This window comes from Carcharhinus amblyrhynchos, chromosome 2 (genome assembly GCF_965287045.1).
Source record: "Carcharhinus amblyrhynchos chromosome 2, sCarAmb.v2.hapA, whole genome shotgun sequence".
Lineage (NCBI taxonomy): Eukaryota > Metazoa > Chordata > Chondrichthyes > Carcharhiniformes > Carcharhinidae > Carcharhinus > Carcharhinus amblyrhynchos.
In genome coordinates, this window is record NC_137325.1 from 136,297,663 (window position 1) to 136,315,275 (window position 17,613).

Consider the following 17,613-nt stretch of genomic DNA (forward strand, 5'->3'; position numbering starts at 1 on the left):
GTTACAGCTCATGGAATAAAATGGACAGTAGCAACACACGTATAAAATTAGCTGAGAGACAGGAAACAGAAAATAGTGGTTGACAAATGTTTTCAGGCCCGAGGAGAGTTTGCAGTGGAGTTTCCCTGGGGTCAGTGCTGGGACACTATATTAATAATCTAGGTGTTAATGTATGAGGCACAGTTTCAGAGCTGGCCAATGATACAAAACATTGAAGCATTGGGAACTGTGAGGATAGTGCAGAACTTCAAAAGAAAATAGACAAGTTGATGGAACGGGCAGACAGATGGCAGATAAAGTTCAATATGGAGGAATGTGAAGTGATTCAGTTTGATACAAAGAACAAAGTGAGACAATATAACGGATACAATTCTACAGGGAGTTCAGGAGAAGAGGGACCTGGGTATGTTGGTGCTTCAGTCATTGAAGGCGGCTGGACAGGTTGAGAGCAGACTTACTCAACAAAGCATTCAGAAGGGAAATGATAATTAACTGAAAAGGAAGAATGTGCATGGCTATAGGGAGAAGGCGGGAAGATGGCACTATGTGAACTGCTCGTTCAGGAAGCTAGTATAGACACAATGGGCCAAAAGGCCTCCTTATGCACTGTAACAATTCTGTGATCTATGTGGTTCACCAACATTCCAGTGAGCTTTTGTGAAAATACATTATAGGAATAAGAATGTTATTTTGATAGAGACTCTATCAGAGACATACTCATTAATGAAGGTAGCATTGGCATGGTAACCATTCATATACTAAATGCATTGGAACAGGATATAATTAATTTACATTCCTTTCCTCACATGGCAAAACCACAAGGCCCAAAGAACACCCACAAGAAACAATGTGCTGCCTCAGAGGAAAAGCAATCAACACTTACAAAATCTTCTGTGCCCTCTTGAGGCAAGTCCACAATCATAATCCACAGAAGCTGGGGGTCAGGTTGCCTGTCCACTCATGTGGAATGAGGAGTGAAAACAATATAAAAGCCAGATATGGGGCAGGGGTAGTGAGTGGAAGGCCCCTTGGAAGGATCAGAAACCAAGAAGAAGCCATTTTTGGCTACAGAGTTGGTGCAAAATAAATTTCAATAAATAAATGCCACCATCTCTTTCATCTACCCAGTTTGCTCAGTGAGTGCTTACGTGAGCTGTGTTGGTTGAGACAGTGGCTAGGTCAATCCCTGCTCTCTATGGTCTAATCTCTTCCAGGTCAGTGGGTAAACTTACCCAAAGCAGATCTGGGGTGGGAGGACCGCCTTACAATGTGCGCATGTCCAGGGGAACAAGGACAACCTTGACTGTCAGACCTCACTCAGTTGAACATCTTCCAAAAGATCCCTCTCTTGGCTCATACAGAAAAATATGGAGAAGTAACACATCCCCACCCTGACCGCAATAAAGTAGCACAGAATAGTCAATAAATCCAGGTCCTGAGGGTTCCAATCCTATCATTGAAACAGATGGGCTAACAGCAGTAGGAATGGCTGGGAATCCTGCCCCAAGTGCTTCCTGAATGTTATTTTGAGAAGGCGAGCAGCCATCCAGAGAAAGGTTGGCCAACACTTGTTGCATGTGTAACTTAATGCCTTCTGCATTAGCCCAGCCACGTGTAAAGAAGGCCCATCACCACCTGCTCAGGGAATGAAGAATAGGTAATGATTTGTGCCTCTGTAGCATTAACCACAGAACCAATTAAAAGAACCTTAGGAGAGAAATCCGACAGAGGAAACAAAGAAAAACAATTGCCCACAACCAATTATCTTAGTAGAAGGTGCAGCCATGTACAAACATTACTGCTGATACCCTCTACTTTAAATTACTTACAAGCAGTGATTCAAAAACAGATTGAATTTATTTCGTGACTTTCAGAGAATATTCCAGAATGCTTTACAGACAGCAACTGTCGTCATGCTGATATTAGGACGGTGGCTAAAACCTGGGTCAAAGAGATGGATTTTTAAGGAATGCCTCAAGTGAGTTAAAGAGGCAAAGTGGCTTAGAGAGGCGATCCTAGAGTCTAGGTGACTCAAAGCACTGCCAATGGTGGGGTGAAAGGGGGCCAGAGTTGAAGGAAGGTTGACAGGACATTCAGGGATTTGACTATGAAGATGTGACTCGGTAGAGCAGGAGCTTATTGGAGGTGAAGGTGAAAGGGTTGGAGTGAGGGCTGGAAGGCAGGAGAAAAGAAGCTGTGGGTATTCCCGCAGTAGAGAGCGGCTTTGGAAACAGGAAGCAAGGCAAGATAGTGTTTGATGTGATTTAGCCTAATCTTAGGATGAATGGCTAAACCTGCTGGGAGCCACATGCATTCAGCATTGCACATCTTGAACTTAAGGAGGTAAGCACGGAGGAGGCATATTGGTTTGAGAGCGAGTAAGTGATTTACTGGGATCAAGGCCATCAAGAGCAGAGGAGAGGGCGCAATTGAGTTGATTAATCAATGCCAACTTATTTTGGAAAATGCAGGGCTCAAGTTAGATGTTTGGGTGTTTCAAAGTTTTATTGTAAGTGACTTAAGGATAAGCTGCTTCCTAAGGTGAATACAGAAGAAAGGTGGTTTAGGATAGGGTTGTCAGTAATAAGGGAAGTGCAGCACAGTGGTTAGCACTGCAGACTGAAAGCTCCAGGGTCCAGGGTTCAATCTAAGCCTTGGGTCACTGTTGTGTGGAGTTTGCACATTCTCCCCATGTCTGTGTAGGTTTCCTCTGGGCGCTCTGGTTTCCTCCCACACTCCAAAGGTGTGCATGTTAAGTTGATTGGCCATGTTAAATTGACCCTTAATGTCAGGGGGAGCAGGTAAATATGTGGGGTTATGGGGATAGGGCCTGGGTGGGATTGTTGCCAGTGAGGACTCAATGGGCCGAATGGCCCCCTGCACTGTAGGGATTCTACGATTCTATGAAGTGACAGAGATAGCTTTGCCCGTAATGGATAGAATGAGGATAAGAGAGACCATCTGAAATGACACAGGGTGATGGGAATATATTTGGGACAGTTTATATAAGGGGGACAGTAAAATCAAAGGAAAGAGGTCAAGAAGGGGGAGATGAAGGTTGAAAGGACGCAGAGAAGGAAAGGGGTGAAGAAATTTCAAGAAGTGACAAACTTGGCATGTGGCTTGAATAGGTAGCAGAGAACAAAGATTTTTACGGAAAGGTGGAATGGGTAGAACATGGTGAGATGTCGAGATAAGCTAAAGGTAACCAGAAGTGGAGGGAGCAGACTAAGGTGAGGACCAGGCCATGAATGCAGGGAGTCTTTGATAGGTTCTAGGAGTCTTCACCTGTGACTCAAGTTACTATCAAGGCCATGATACCAGTGCAATCATTCATACTAAAGTTAGGGATGTTGATGGTCTGAAGGAAAGTGCAGAGAGGTACAGTGATTGTTAATCTGCAGGAAGAATCCAATGTGTTAGCAGTGAGACTGTGAGCAAGGCGGAATAATTTTCTGATTCAAAAGAAACCTATTAAGTAGTTGTTCAAAAAATAGCTCTGTAGCTGCCTTTTGTTAAAATTATCCACCATGTTGTACACAAGTATCAGTATGTTCAATAACAATGAAACAAATAAGATCTCAAATACAACAAGGCTCTTCCTTTCTCTTTTAAGAATTACCATATTAAATAGATCTGAAGGACTTAAATAGCTACATTTGAAATTGGACAGCAATCGTTCATGATAACTTAATGATCTTAACTTAGGTGCAAGTTAACATACAGAAATAGTTTAAACTTTTCATTGGTACCAGCCTAGAAAGCTTTCAATCAAGCATTTGTAGATGAACAATTTCATGTAATCTTTTTAAAAATGTATTGCGTAATAGAATCAACAAAAGCATGTTTCACACACATGTAACGGTACATGATAAAACCTTCAACATTAAGTGGCTCTACTCAAACCTGACCTACATGATCTATTGTAAAATCTTGCATGATTTTTTTTAAACTGGTGACGCTCGACATGCACAGAAACTAATGCAACTCTGTCAGACAAACAATCATTGGATCATACATGGCAAATCATAAATAATAATTACTTTTTTTTCAAATTTCAAACCACTTACAATATCCATAGAACAAAATCAGAGGCTAAAATAGAAAAATATTTTGTGGTAAAATTACTATCTTAAGTCATTAGTTTCAGCAAGTTGAGATGGTTGAGGTAAGGACCTTGCCACCAGCTTCCTGTTTTTAATATTAAAAAGTGGAACTGTCAGCTTTTCCTGCTCCTGAGAAATGTCTTAAATGGAAGATTCAGTTCCAATCAATCTTCGGATAACATTTTGGTCGTCTCCCTCCCCAAGATCAACTCTCTATTTGCCACTGCTGTGCTACAGAGCCATCACAAATTGCCAAGGCAATATATCCTTTGATGTCAGCAGGATCTACCACTTGAAGGCACTGCCCAGCTGACACTTGATATATGCGGTTATTTTTCTGTGGGGAAAAAAAAAATTAACAATTATAAGTCACTTTCCCAAATCTATTTCACTACCATGCTGTGTCAGTTAACCAAGCATATAATAAAACTGTTTTATTGCTACACTGCATGGAAATATTGTCCTTGCTGTATTCTAGTGACACAGTGGTTAGCACTGCCGCCTCACAGCGCCATGGACCCAGGTTCAATTCCGGGCATGGGTCACTGTCTATGTGGGTTTCCTCCAGGTGCTCCGGTTTCCTCCCATAGTCCGAAAGATATGCTGGTTAAGGTGCATTTGCCATGCTAAATTCTCCCTCAGTGTACCCAAACAGGCACCAGAGTGCGGTGACTAGAGGATTTTCACAGTAACTTCACTACAGTGTTAACTTTTAAAGTTTAAAGTTTATTTATTAGTGTCACAAGTAGGCTTATAGTCACACTGCAATGAAGTTACTATGAAAATCCCCTAGTTGCCACATTTCAGGTGCATGGAGGAAGAATTTAGCATGGCCAATGCACCTAAGCAGCACATTTTTGGGCTATGGGAGGAAACCAGAGAACCCAGAGGAAACCCACACAAACATGGGGAGAACGTACAGACTCCACACAGACAGTGACCCGAGCCGGGAATCAACCCTGGGTCCTTGGCACTATGAGGCAGCAGTGCTAACAACTGTGCCACTATGCTGCCCCATGTAAGTCTACTTGTACCACTAAAAATAAGCTTTAAACTTTATGGATGGAAAATACAGCGCCCATCTTCAGCAGTCAGACAGTAACAGGGAACCATCTAAAGATCTAACTGAAATCCCACTGCTGCCAGAATTGGTTTAATTTTCCTAAGATGTATTCAAGAGGCAACTGGATATATATAGCACTTGGGGTGAAGGGGATCAAAGGTTATGGGGAGAAAGCAGAATTAGGCTATTGAGTTGGACAATTAGCCATGATCATAATGAATGGTGAAGCAGGCTTAAAGGGCCAAATGGCCTCCTCCTGCTCTTATGTTCTACATTTCTATGTAAACGCACAAAATTCTGAGACAGCTTGACAAGGTGGGTGCTGAGAGCATGTTTCACCTGGCTGCAGAGGCTAGAATCAGGGGTCACAGTCTCAGGTTAAGAGCTTGGCCATTTATCACTGAGATGAAATGTATTTGCTCAGAGAGTTGTGGATGTTTGGAACCTCCACCCTCGAGTGCTGTGCATGAGTATATTCAAGAGAGTGTGTGCATATGCCTGTGTGTGAGAGAGAATGATTTAATTAAGGTGGAGGAAGGTTATTAGAGACAATTTATCTGGAAGAGTTGAGGGACGTAATGAGTAATGGTGCTATGCATTTGTAATGAAGTTATGGGCCACATAGCACCAGGGACAGGGGTTCAATTCCGGCCTTGGGTCATTACGTGTGTGGAGTTTACACATTCTCCTTATGTTTGCATGGGTTTCCTCACAATCCAAAGATGTGCAAGTTACATTGATTGGCCATGCCAAATTGCCCTATAGGGGGATTAGCAGGGTAAATATGTGGGGTTATGGGGATAGGGACTGGGTGAGATTGTTGCCAGTGCAGACTCAATAAGCCAAATGGCCTTCTTCTGCACTGTAGAAACTCTATAGACTAAAAAAAGTGGTTTTAATCAGAAAATAGGCAATGTTTAGAAATTTGCATAAGGAGATGGAAAAGATCTTAATTTTTTGAGCTGTTAAATTTTAAAGGGAAGTAAAAAACTTTTGCACTGGCAAAGGTTTCATAAGTAAACAAAGGAAGATGAGTAAATTTTATTTGATCCCAAAAGTGCAGGCTATAGAAAAAATATTTTGGAAAAAAATTCAAACAAATTGTTGACAACAATGGAATTGAAGATGTAAGGAGAGATGTTGAGCTGTGTTGGCCATGTGGAGAAGACCTCTTGAAACAGCTCTAGGATGGGAGACGGTGAAGTTTGAATCAATCATCAAGTCAGGGAGAAAATGCCTTGTGTTGCAAAAGGTGGTCTTGTTCAAAGATTTCTTGGATCGTCACAGCAGAGTGGAAGTGAGTTTGAAAGGTTGTGATGGATGCCTTTATTAAAGCAACAGCAATTTTTATAGTTACTCATCTATGGGGAGCATTGTCTGGGAAATGTTTGCTTGTGGGTTTGACCAAGCAAGGAGTCTTTTAAGGGGAATGTTTTGTAAAATTATTTTTTACTATATAATTGTAATCTTGTGTACTTAAATTTTTTTTGTTTTCAAAATTCCTAAAGTGTCACCAGACATCTTGCTGTTGAGGTAATACAAGAGAAAGGTCCAAATTTCCCTCAGAAATTGACTTGCTCAGAAATTAACATCTGCTGTAGTCATAAGAAAACAGTCAATGGAGATGAGAAGAGGGTGGAAAAGTAGAGCTGAGATAGAAGGTTATCTCTCTATAATCTTATGGAATGGTGCAGCAAGCTCAAGGAGCTGTGTGATCTACTCCTGCATCTATTTCTTATGTTTTTAAACAAATCTCTGGAAGAGTCCGAGATAGTAGTTCCTTTGAGAGCTTTTGGTTGGTACAACCATGGTCTTCTCTTCTGCACTATGAGTTCTGGACAGTATCTCTAAACTCTTTTCCAATGTTGGAGGAATAAGCATGTGCTCACCAAATGATGCAAAGGAGCCATATGTTGGTTGGTTGACTGGGTTGGGTTTAGATATCTGACACTGTTGGGATCAAAAGGGCAGCTAGTTATGTCAAAGCAGGTAGTCTGCCTTTATATAGTAATTAGCCTGTTATTTCGGAATGTGGGAGAGTTTGGCATCTACCAGATCGCTCTGCTGTCTCTAAGTACCTATTAGTTGTGGGGTGGGATTAGGGGAGACTCGATATAAACCTAATAATGTAGCAGGATAGTGTTAGCAACAACAGAGTAAGGAATACATGAAAATTGGGTAGATTAATTTGAGGACAGCAAAGGGACAGTCATGTTAAATGTCCTCCTTCTTCCCTCACCTTGCACAAGTCCTACCTTTTCTCAAATGCTGCTGAAATCCTTAGCCACATCCATGTCAACTCTGGACCCAAATTCTCCAATCGCCTCTCTTTGTAAACTCCAATGAAGTTGGAAATCAGCCTGTACCACATTAATTCTCACTCGTTTACCTGACTACACAGGCTTCCTGTTCTGCAAAGAGCTGAACTGACACACCTTGCATGCAAGCCTGAGAATCAACTGGAATTTTCAAGAGCCTATCTTCCATTATGTCACATCATTTATGGTTCCAGCAATAAATTGATACAAAAGCATAGAGGCATAATCAAAGAGTAGAAACTGAAGCATAAAAGGAGATATTAAGCGAGATCATCAACTCCTTGGTCAAAAGAGATGGAAGGATGTTATTTCATGGGTGGTGAGGACCATGAAAACACAGGCAGCAACAGCGAAACAAAGGAAGGCAAGAATGAACAAGAGTTGGAGCACCAAAGAGTTCGGGGTGGAGCAACATACAGATTGAGAGAACAGAAAAGCTATGAACACATTCAAATACAAAACAGAGCATTTAAATTTGAGGTGTTTAATGGATCAGTGGAAAGAGGAATGAGGAGGCAAGCAGAATTTGGTGTGGGACAGGATAAGCCATCAGAATTTCAAGTTTACTGAGTGGCCAGACAACTGGAATAGCCATTTCAGAGACATGGATAGAGCAGGGTCAGGAATGGTTGTTGCAGGTTCCGGGGTTCAAATGCTTCAGACGGAGTAGAGGAGGAGGTAGAAGGGGGGGAGGGGTAGCATTATTAGTCAAGGATTGTATCACAGTGTCAGAGAGGAAGTTTGATGAGGACTTGTCTGTTGAGGTAGTATGGGCTGAGATTAGAAACAGGAGAGGAGAGGTCACCCTGTTGGGAGTCTTTTATAGACCTCCTAAAAGTTCTAGAGAGGTTGAGGAAAGGATTGCGGAGACGATCCTGGATAGGAGTGAAAGTAATAGAGTAATTGTTATGGGGGACTTTAACTTTACTAATATCGATTGGAATAGCTATAGCTCTAGCTCATTAGAGGGGTCAGTTTTTGTACAAAGCGTGCAGGAAGGTTTTTTGACTCAGTATGTTGATAGGCCAACTAGAGGTGAGGCTATATTAGATTTGGTGCTGGGAAATGAGCCAGACCAGGTGCTAGACTTGGAAGTTGGTGTGCATTTTGGTGATAGTGACCACAATTCGGTTACGTTCACCTTAGTGATGGAAAGGGATAGGCATGAACCTCGGGTCAGTAGTTTTAGCTGGGGGAAGGGTAATTATGAGGCTATTAGGAGAGAATTAGGAAGCATAGGTTGGACTAGGAGACTACAGTGTCTGGGAACGTCCGAAATGTGGAGTTTTTTCAAGGAGCAGCTACTGCAAGTCCTTGATATGTATGTCCCTGTCAGGCAAGGAGGAAATGGTCGAGCTAGGGAACCGTGGTGCACTAAAAATGTTGATTCGCTGGTTAAAAAGAAAAAGGAGGCTTATGTCCGGATGAGACTTGAGGGCTCAGGTAGTGCACTAGAAAGCTTTAGATTGGCTAGGAGGGAGTTAAAGAGTGAGTTAAGAAGGGCTAAAAGAGGACATGAGAAGACTTTGGCTGATAGGATTAAGGTGAATCCTAAGGCGTTCTATAGATATGTTAAGAACAGAAGGTTGGTTAGGGCAAGATTAGGGCCAGTTAGAGACAGCAGTGGGAAGTTATGTGTGGAACCGGAAGAGATTGGAGAGGCATTGAACCAATATTTCTCTTCGGTATTCACGCAGGGGGACATAAATGTAGCTGTGGAGAATACTGAGTTACAGGGTTGTAAACTGGACAGTATTGCAGTTGATAAGGAGGATGTGCTAGATATTCTTGAGGGTTTGAAAATAGATAAGTCCCCTGGGCCGGACGGGATTTACCCTAGGATTCTCTGGGAGGCAAGAGAGGCGATTGCAGAGCCTCTGGCTCTGATCTTCAGGTCGTCGTTGGTCACAGGTATAGTGCCAGAAGATTGAAGGATAGCGAATGTTGTCCCATTGTTTAAGAAGGGGAACAGAGACTTCCCCGGGAATTATAGACCGGTGAGCCTTACTTCTGTTGTGGGCAAGGTTTTAGAAAAAATTATTAGGGATAGGATTTATAGTTATTTAGAGAGTAATGAATTGATTGGAGATAGTCAGTATGGTTTTGTGGAGGGTAGGTTGTGCCTTACTAACCTTATTGAGTTTTTTGAGAAAGTGATCAAAGAGGTGGATGGGGGTAAGGCAGTTGACATGGTATATATGGACTTTAGTAAGGCGTTTGATAAGGTTCACCATGGAAGGCTTCTGCAGAAAATGCAGATGTATGGGATTGAGGGTGATTTAGGTAATTGGATTAGGAATTGGCTAGCAGATAGGAGACAGAGGGTGGTGGTTGATGGTAAGTATTCGTCATGGAGTTCAGTTACAAGTGGTGTGCCTCAGGGATCTGTTTTGGGGCCACTGCTGTTTGTAATTTTTATAAATGATCTGGATGAGGGTATAGTTGGGTGGATTTTGCTGAATTTGCTGATGACACCAAAGTCGGAGGTGTGGTAGATAGTGAGGAAGGGTATCATAGTTTACAGGGAGACTTGAACAAGTTGCAGAGCTGGGCCGAGAGGTGGCGAATGGAGTTTAATGTGGAAAAGTGTGAGGTAATTCACTTTGGCAGGAATAACAGATGTGTAGAATATTGGGCTAACGGTAGGACTCTGAATAGTGTGGATGAACAGAGGGATCTAGGTGTATGTGTACATAGATCCCTGAAAGTTGGGAATCAAGTAGATAGGGTTGTTAGGAAGGCATACGGTGTCTTGGCGTTTATTGATAGGGGGATTGAATTTAGGAGCCGCAGCGTCATGTTGCAACTGTACAAAACTCTGGTGCGGTCGCACTTGGAGTATTGTGTGCAGTTCTGGTCCCCACATTATAGGAAGGATGTGGAGGCTTTGGAGACGGTGCAGAGGAGGTTTACCAGGATGTTGCCTGGTATGGAGGGGAGGTCCTATGAGGAGAGACTGAGGGATTTGAGGTTGTTTTCGTTAGAAAGAAGGTGGCTAAGAGGGGATCTTATTGAAACATATAAGATGATTAGAGGTTTAGATAGGGTGGACAGTGATAGCCTTTTTCCTCGGATGGAGAAAGCTAACACAAGGGGGCATAGCTTTAAATTAAGGGGTGGTAGTTATAGGACGGATGTCAGGGGTAGGTTCTTTACCCAGAGGGTGGTGAGGGATTGGAATGCCCTGCCTGCTGCAGTTGTAACTGCGCCTAGTTTGGGGGCGTTTAAGAGATCCATGGATAGGTTTATGGATGGAACGGGATTGGTTTAGGTTAGAGGGTCATCGCTTTTTAACTGGTCGGCGCAACATCGTGGGCCGAAGGGCCTGTTCTGCGCTGTAATGTTCTATGTTCTATAAGTCTGGAGGTGATAAAGCAGGACTGAGAGTCCCAGAAGCAGGTATGCAGATGTTGGGCCAGAGATGCAATTAAACTGTTGGAGAGCTGCAAGTAGGCAGTCGTTTGGAATGGAAAGGATACAGAGTCAATCAGAACTTAGATCAGAGTTAGAACTGTCTGCTTCAAACCGAAATGGTGGCTGGTTCCGGAGTTTGTGTCAGTGGGTGGGGGGAGCCACAAAGGCACTGGCAAGTCGATAGCCTAGTGGTATTATCGCTAGACTATCAATCCAGAAATTCAGCTAACATTCTGGAGATCTGGGTTTGAATCCCACCACGGCAGATGGTGAAATCTGAATTCAATAAAAAATTGAAGTTTAGAGTTTACTGATGATTATGAAACCATTGTCAATTGTTGGAAAAACCCATCTCATTCACTAATGTCCTTTAGCAAAGGAAATCTGCCAGCCTACATGTGTCTCTAGAGCCACAGCAATGTAGTCGACTCTCAACTGCCCCCCATGGGGCAACTAGGGGTGGGCAATAAATGCTGGCCAGCCAGCAACACCCATGTCCCATGAATGAATAATAATTTTAAAAAATTAGCTCTGGCATTTCTGGTTTTTGCTGGAGCTTGTTACAAAAGATGGGGTTAAGAAGAGGTGGGGCACATCGATGGGATGAGCTCTGGCAGAGATGAAAAAGAAAGTCTAGGCAGACAAAGGGTCATGGCTAAAAGCGATGAATCTGAACTGCAAAACCTTGTGAGCCATATCTTCATACAATCATTGTACTGAAGTATCACGCAGAGTTTCCTGAAGATACGATTATGTAAGAAAATTAAAAGATGGTCAGGTTGCAGGTAGTTTGTTAATGCATTAGATCCTTCTCTGGAGTGGCATTCTGGCATGTGTCACAACGGGCATATTCTGAATAGCTTCAAAGTAAGAAGTCTGACAACACCAGGTTTAAGTCCAACCTGTTGTCAAGTCTGTTGTCAGACTTCTTACTGTGTTTACCCAGTCCAACACCGGCATCTCCACATCATAGCTTCAAAGTAACATAGTCTTACCCCCAAAGTCCACTGTTGCGATCCCCCTGAACCGTGACATTTCATGAGACGTGGAGAATCTGACAAGCGAGTCTCTGCCATGTCCAAGCAGAGCAGGTTGGCCAGAATTAATTCATGTTCTTCATCATAAACCCAAATCTGTAAATATCACCCAAAGTGACAGCAGAAAATGCAAAGTGAACACACAATATCTCTTTGAAATGTCAAGAGGAAAACACTAACTAAAATCTTTAAAAAAAGTACTTTTGTGTTCAGACACGTTATTGAAATATCCTTCATGTTGTACTGCAGAACAGCACAAAACTTAATACTGGGGCTTTTTATTTAGAATGTTGTGTTTTCCCTTTCTCTGTTCTCACTAAATCAGGTGTTACCTCATGATCTGTGAGGGCAGACAGAATGGAACAGTAACGACTCACCCAGCTACCATTAACACTCATATTCATGCACACAGGAGATTTCCTTGCCTCCGCAGTGAGCAGGTTGAACTGCAATGTTCATTGTACCTCCAGCTATGTCAGTCATTGAGTCTCACACCAGGCAACTGACCTCAGCACATCCTTTAAGAAAATAAGTAATAGGGGTAGGAGTGGGCCATACAGCTCCTGCTCTGTCATTCAAATGACCTTGGCTGATCTTCTGCTTCAATTCCACTTTCCTTGTATACTTACCATATCCCTCAATTCTCTGAGAGATCAAAGATCCATCAATTTTGACCTTAAACACATTAAGCGATCAAGGAACCACAACCTCCTGACAGTAGAGAATCCCAAAGATTCATGACCCTTTGAGTGAAGAAATGTCTCCTTATCTCAGTCCTCAATGATTGACCCCTTATCTTGAGACTGTGCTGCCATGTTCTGAACTCCCCAGCCAGCAAGATATTCAAGCAGATTTCATAACATCCCTACAATACAGAAGCCGGCCATTTGGCCCATCAAATCTGCACCAACTCTCCAAAGGAATATCTTACCCATGTCCAACTCCGGGCCTCCCCCATTTACCCAGCCAATCCCCCATTTACCCAGCCAATCCCCCTAACCTGCACGTCTTTGGAATATGAGACAAAAGTGGAGCAACCAGAGGAAACCCATGCAGACATGGGGAGAACATGCAAACTCCACAAAGACAGTCATCCAAAGCAGGAATCGATCCTGGGTCCCTGGCACTGTGAGAGAGCAGTGCTAACCACTGTGCCACTGAATTATAACAACATCTCGAGACACAAGCAGTAACATTATTTATTTATCATTTTAATATCAGCTGTGGCTCAGCTGGTAGCAGTCTTGCCTTTGAGTCACAATGTTCTGGGTTTTAATTTCACTCCAGGGCTTGAGGGCAAAAAAACAAGGCTGTCACTCCAGTGGAGTACTGAGGGAATGCTGCACTGTCACAGGTGCTGTCTTTTGGGCTAGCCATTCAACCAAGGTCCCACCTGCATGATCTAAAAGATCCCATGGCACGATTTTGAAGAAGAGCATAGGAATTCTCCCCGATGCCCAAGCTGATATTTATCCCTCAATCAACATCACAATAGATTGATTATCTGGTCATTATCACACTGCTGTTTGCGAGAGACAGCTGAGATGTTTAACGTGAGAGGGGAGAGATACAAAAGGGTCCAGGGGGGCAAGTTTTTCACACAGAGGGTAGTGAGTGCCTGGAATGAGCTGCCAGAGGTAGTAGGTGGGTGCAATTTTGTCTATTAAAAAGCATTTAGACAGTTACATGGGTAAAATGGGCATAGAGGGATATGGGCCAAACATGGGCAATTGGGACTAGCTTAGTAGTTATAAAAAAGGGGCAGCATGGACAAATTGGGCCAATGGGCCTGTTTCCATGCTGTAAACCTTTATGACTCTATGTGATTAGCTACCCTGTTTCCTGCACTACAACAGTGATTACACATCAAAAATTACTTCATTATCTATTGTGGAATCATAGAATGATATGTTCAGCCCACTGAACGTGTGTTGGAGGGTGTTCTTCAGAGGACATCCCTCGTTTATCTCATTTCCTCTATTTCACTTCCAGGATAGCGTATGTAAATCTGAGTGTGCTGCTTCTTTCATTTCCATTTGATGTTCAGATAGGAACGCAGCCCTTTAAAATGGCTGCAGCAATGTTTTGAAAGACTGGGCATCTGTGCTCATTACGTATTGACAGGCGTTCCCACCTCTGCTTCTGTCAGTCATCCACAGGTAAGAAACTCTACTGCTAGGAGGCTTTAGAGTCAGCCTCAGTTGCTGAAAGCCGGTCTGTTGAGTTTATTTGTTAGTTGGAAAAAGAGAGTTTCTCTCTCCCTGTCACTTTTGATCTTCCAAAACATCAAGATTTCATTTGCTGAAAGTCACTAATTATCTTTCTCTTCGCCTTATCTGTAACTGCAACGCTATACTCTGCATCCTATCCTCTTCCTTTTCCTCTGTGTACTTCAGTTTGTTTCTTCTGCATTGCGCACAAGAAACAATACTCTTCATTGTATCCCAATACATGCGACAATAATAAATCAAATCAAGTTGATCTACAAAGGATTTCAACAGCAGAAACTTACCCATGACTCAGGAAAGGAAATTCAGAAATTTGGGTACAATTCAAAAACTCCTCACCTGATTTGGATCTGATAAGTCACATTCCTTGACCACCACTAGTCCTGCTTTCTGGCTGGGATGGTTCTGGGCACTGATGCATTTGGCTGTCTGCAGATGCCGTATCTGCAGAGATAGAGGGTAAGGTTGGTTATATCATATAATGATTTTTCAACATGACTGTCCTATTATTCAGATTCTGCTCAGTGTCTCACTTATTCATAGTATTGTACCAAATTTACCACACTGAAAGAGACCATTAGGCTCAACTGGTCTACATTAGGGCTTTTGAGATAGCTGTTGCAGGTCATCCAATTCCTGAAGTATACAGCAGCATATACTGCTGGGTAACCCATGACCTTAGTTTGGAGTTTGAGATTCTGGTCCTCTTTTCCTCATTCACCTAAAGTGGAAGTTGGTACATTGAATTTCATTGTCATTGTTTGCCTTCCTTGAGAGTGCCACATGGGCCTCCTCCCACCATATTTCTTATAACCCAGTCAGCATATCCTTCTGTCACCCTCTCCCTCATGTATTTATCCAGATGCCTTTTACATGCAATAATGACTTCTTTCTTCAGCAGTCCCTTGGAGTCAAGGGTGACTTGCTTGCACTCTTGTTGAATAGGTTCTAAAATTGCCCTCATGTCCAATGCATGATCTGCAGACTCTGTCACATGCAGGTGATGTTTGAAGGATTGGACAGATGGGTACTTGGAGCTTTGCAGCTTCATCTCAGCACGTCCTCAACGAAGTTCCTCCTGGATATGTCTTCTCCATTTTGGTTGGTCAGAAAATAGGGTCTCCCATGAGTCGGAAGGAACTTTTGAACACTAGAGGGACACTGAAGAGGGTTAATGCATTTCGACTGTTCTCCTGTGAGTCTTCAGTTATGACCAAGTTTTGAGCAGAGCAGTTGCTTTGAGCATCTGGTGTCAGGCACACAAACAGTATGTCCCACCAGCAGAACTGGTTTAGTGCCTTGCTGCTAGGCAAGTTAGATTGGGAGAAGACGGTGCTGTCAAAGTGCCTTTCTTGCCACTAGATTTGGAAGTACTTGTTCCATGCTTTCAGGTACCTGCTGTAGATCATCCAAGTCCGCAAAGCATACATGAGCATGGGATCACTACTGGCTGGTAAACCAATAAAAATCCAGAACTAAGAGTCAAACGATGACCACAAAGAACAAAGAACAGTGCAACACAAGAACAGGCCCTTCGGCCCACCAAGTCTGTGCTGGCACAGATGCCTCTCTAAATTAATATTTTCTTGCCCTATATGGTCTATATCTCGCTATTCCCTACCTATTCATATATCTATCCAGATGCCTCTTGAATGTTGTCATAGAATCTGCTTCCACCACCTCCTCCGGCAGCGCGTTCCTGGCAATCACCACCCACTGTGTGAAAAAATGGCCCCTTACATCTGTTTTAAACTTTCCCCTCTCACTTTCAACCTATGTCCCCAAGTAATTGATCCTTCAATCCTAGGAAAAAGACTCTGACTATCCACTCTATCCAAGCCTGTCATAATCTTGTAAACCTCGATCAGGTCCCTCCTCATCCCCCAACGTTCCAATGGAAATAATCCAAGTTTGTTCAACCTTTCTTCATAGTCCATATCTTCCAAACCAGGCAATATTCTGGTATCTGCACCCTTTCCAGTGCATCAACATCCTTCCATTAGTGTGGCGACCAGAATTATACACAATACTCCAAACGTAGCCTAACCAAAGCCTTATACAGCTGCAATATGATTTTCCAATTCTTATACTCAACGCCCCGACCAACGAAGGCCAGTACGCCATACGCCTCCTTGACCACTTTGTCCACCCTGAGTTGCCACCTTCAGGGAACTGTGGATCTGTACGTCTAGATTCCTCTGTATGTTAATATTTCTAAGAGCTCTACCATTTACTATATACTTCCCTTCTGCAGTAGGCCTTCCAAACTGCATCATCTCATATTTATCCAGGTTAAATTCCATCTGCCATCTTTTGGCCCTTGTCTTCATCCAATTTATATCCTGTTGTATCCTCTGACAATCCTCAATATCCGCTAATCCCCCAATTTTTGTATCATTTGCAAAACCACTGACAATTATCGGAAAAACCCACCTGGTTCACAAATGTTCTTTAGGGCAGGAAATCTGCCCAAGACGTGAATCCAGACCCACAGAAATGTGGTTGAATCTCAACTGTCCTTGGCAACTATCAATGGGCAATAAATGCTGGCCTGGCCAGCAATATCCACATCCTGTGATCAAATAAAAAAACATCAACCTCCAGGCTCTTGCCCCTCTACATTCTTAAAAACTGTGAGATTTAGTCAAGTCTATATTGCCTTTCCCTTCTTCTTAAATGTATCATCTCATCTTTATTTGTATTACATTCCATTTACTATTTGTATGTCTATTCTGCTAGCCTATCTATGCTCTACTGCTGTCAATTAGTATCATTCTCACCGTTTGCCAGTCCTCCAAGATTCGTACCATTGGCAAATTTTAAGCACTTCTAACACATATCCACTCTCACTTCTCCAAACATGTTCCAACATTTCTTCCTCCTTCATTCAAATAACAACTTCTTATACTTTTCCTTTTATTCATCAAATCTCCCATCTTACCTCTGACTAATTCAGGATATATGCTCTTCTCCTTTGTAAGATATATGCCAATTGGGATAAAGCACAATTAATTTTGTAACCTCACAGAGGTCGTACTTTGTCCCTCATCTTCCTGTCTGGTTAAGCATGAAACAGAAAATGACCCAGAGCAAACATACCCTAATCAATGATTCAGACTGTCCTGGGAACTTATCCAGAATAACTTAACCTCAAAAAGTTCTTCTTACACCACTAGCTGCCAGCTCAGTTGGTTTCCAGATATCAACTTGGGTTAAATTCGGAACTCATCAGAAACCACTCTTTAAGGGAACTTTTACACTTTTGACCATTCGAGGTGCTTTGCCTCAACAGCCATGATGGTTTTACACTAGTTTACTTTGGCAGCGTATAGTGACGCCACCAGTCCCAGGCAGACTGGAAATAATTGTGCAATCCCCCTGTTGATCATGTCTAGACTCTAGGGAATGTTGGAAGATGACAACCAACACATCCACTATTTCCATGGT

The 17,613-nt window shown here is 42.7% G+C and overlaps 1 protein-coding gene across 4 annotated transcripts in view; it reads right to left on the reverse strand.

The window, feature by feature from the left end:
- Window positions 1-696: 696 nt before the first annotated feature.
- galnt11 (UDP-N-acetyl-alpha-D-galactosamine:polypeptide N-acetylgalactosaminyltransferase 11 (GalNAc-T11)) overlaps window positions 697-17,613 on the reverse strand; it is a 103,362-nt gene continuing 86,445 nt past the window's right edge. For all 4 annotated transcript variants that reach the window (XM_080213102.1, XM_080213076.1, XM_080213085.1 and 1 more), the window contains exons 10-12: window positions 14,506-14,610; window positions 11,897-12,034; window positions 697-4,443 (exon numbers count right to left, since the gene is read on the reverse strand). In XM_080213102.1, the coding sequence (XP_080069228.1) occupies window positions 4,312-4,443; window positions 11,897-12,034; window positions 14,506-14,610 (375 nt within the window). In that variant the 3' untranslated portion in view covers window positions 697-4,311. The remainder of the gene's footprint in view (window positions 4,444-11,896; window positions 12,035-14,505; window positions 14,611-17,613) is intronic.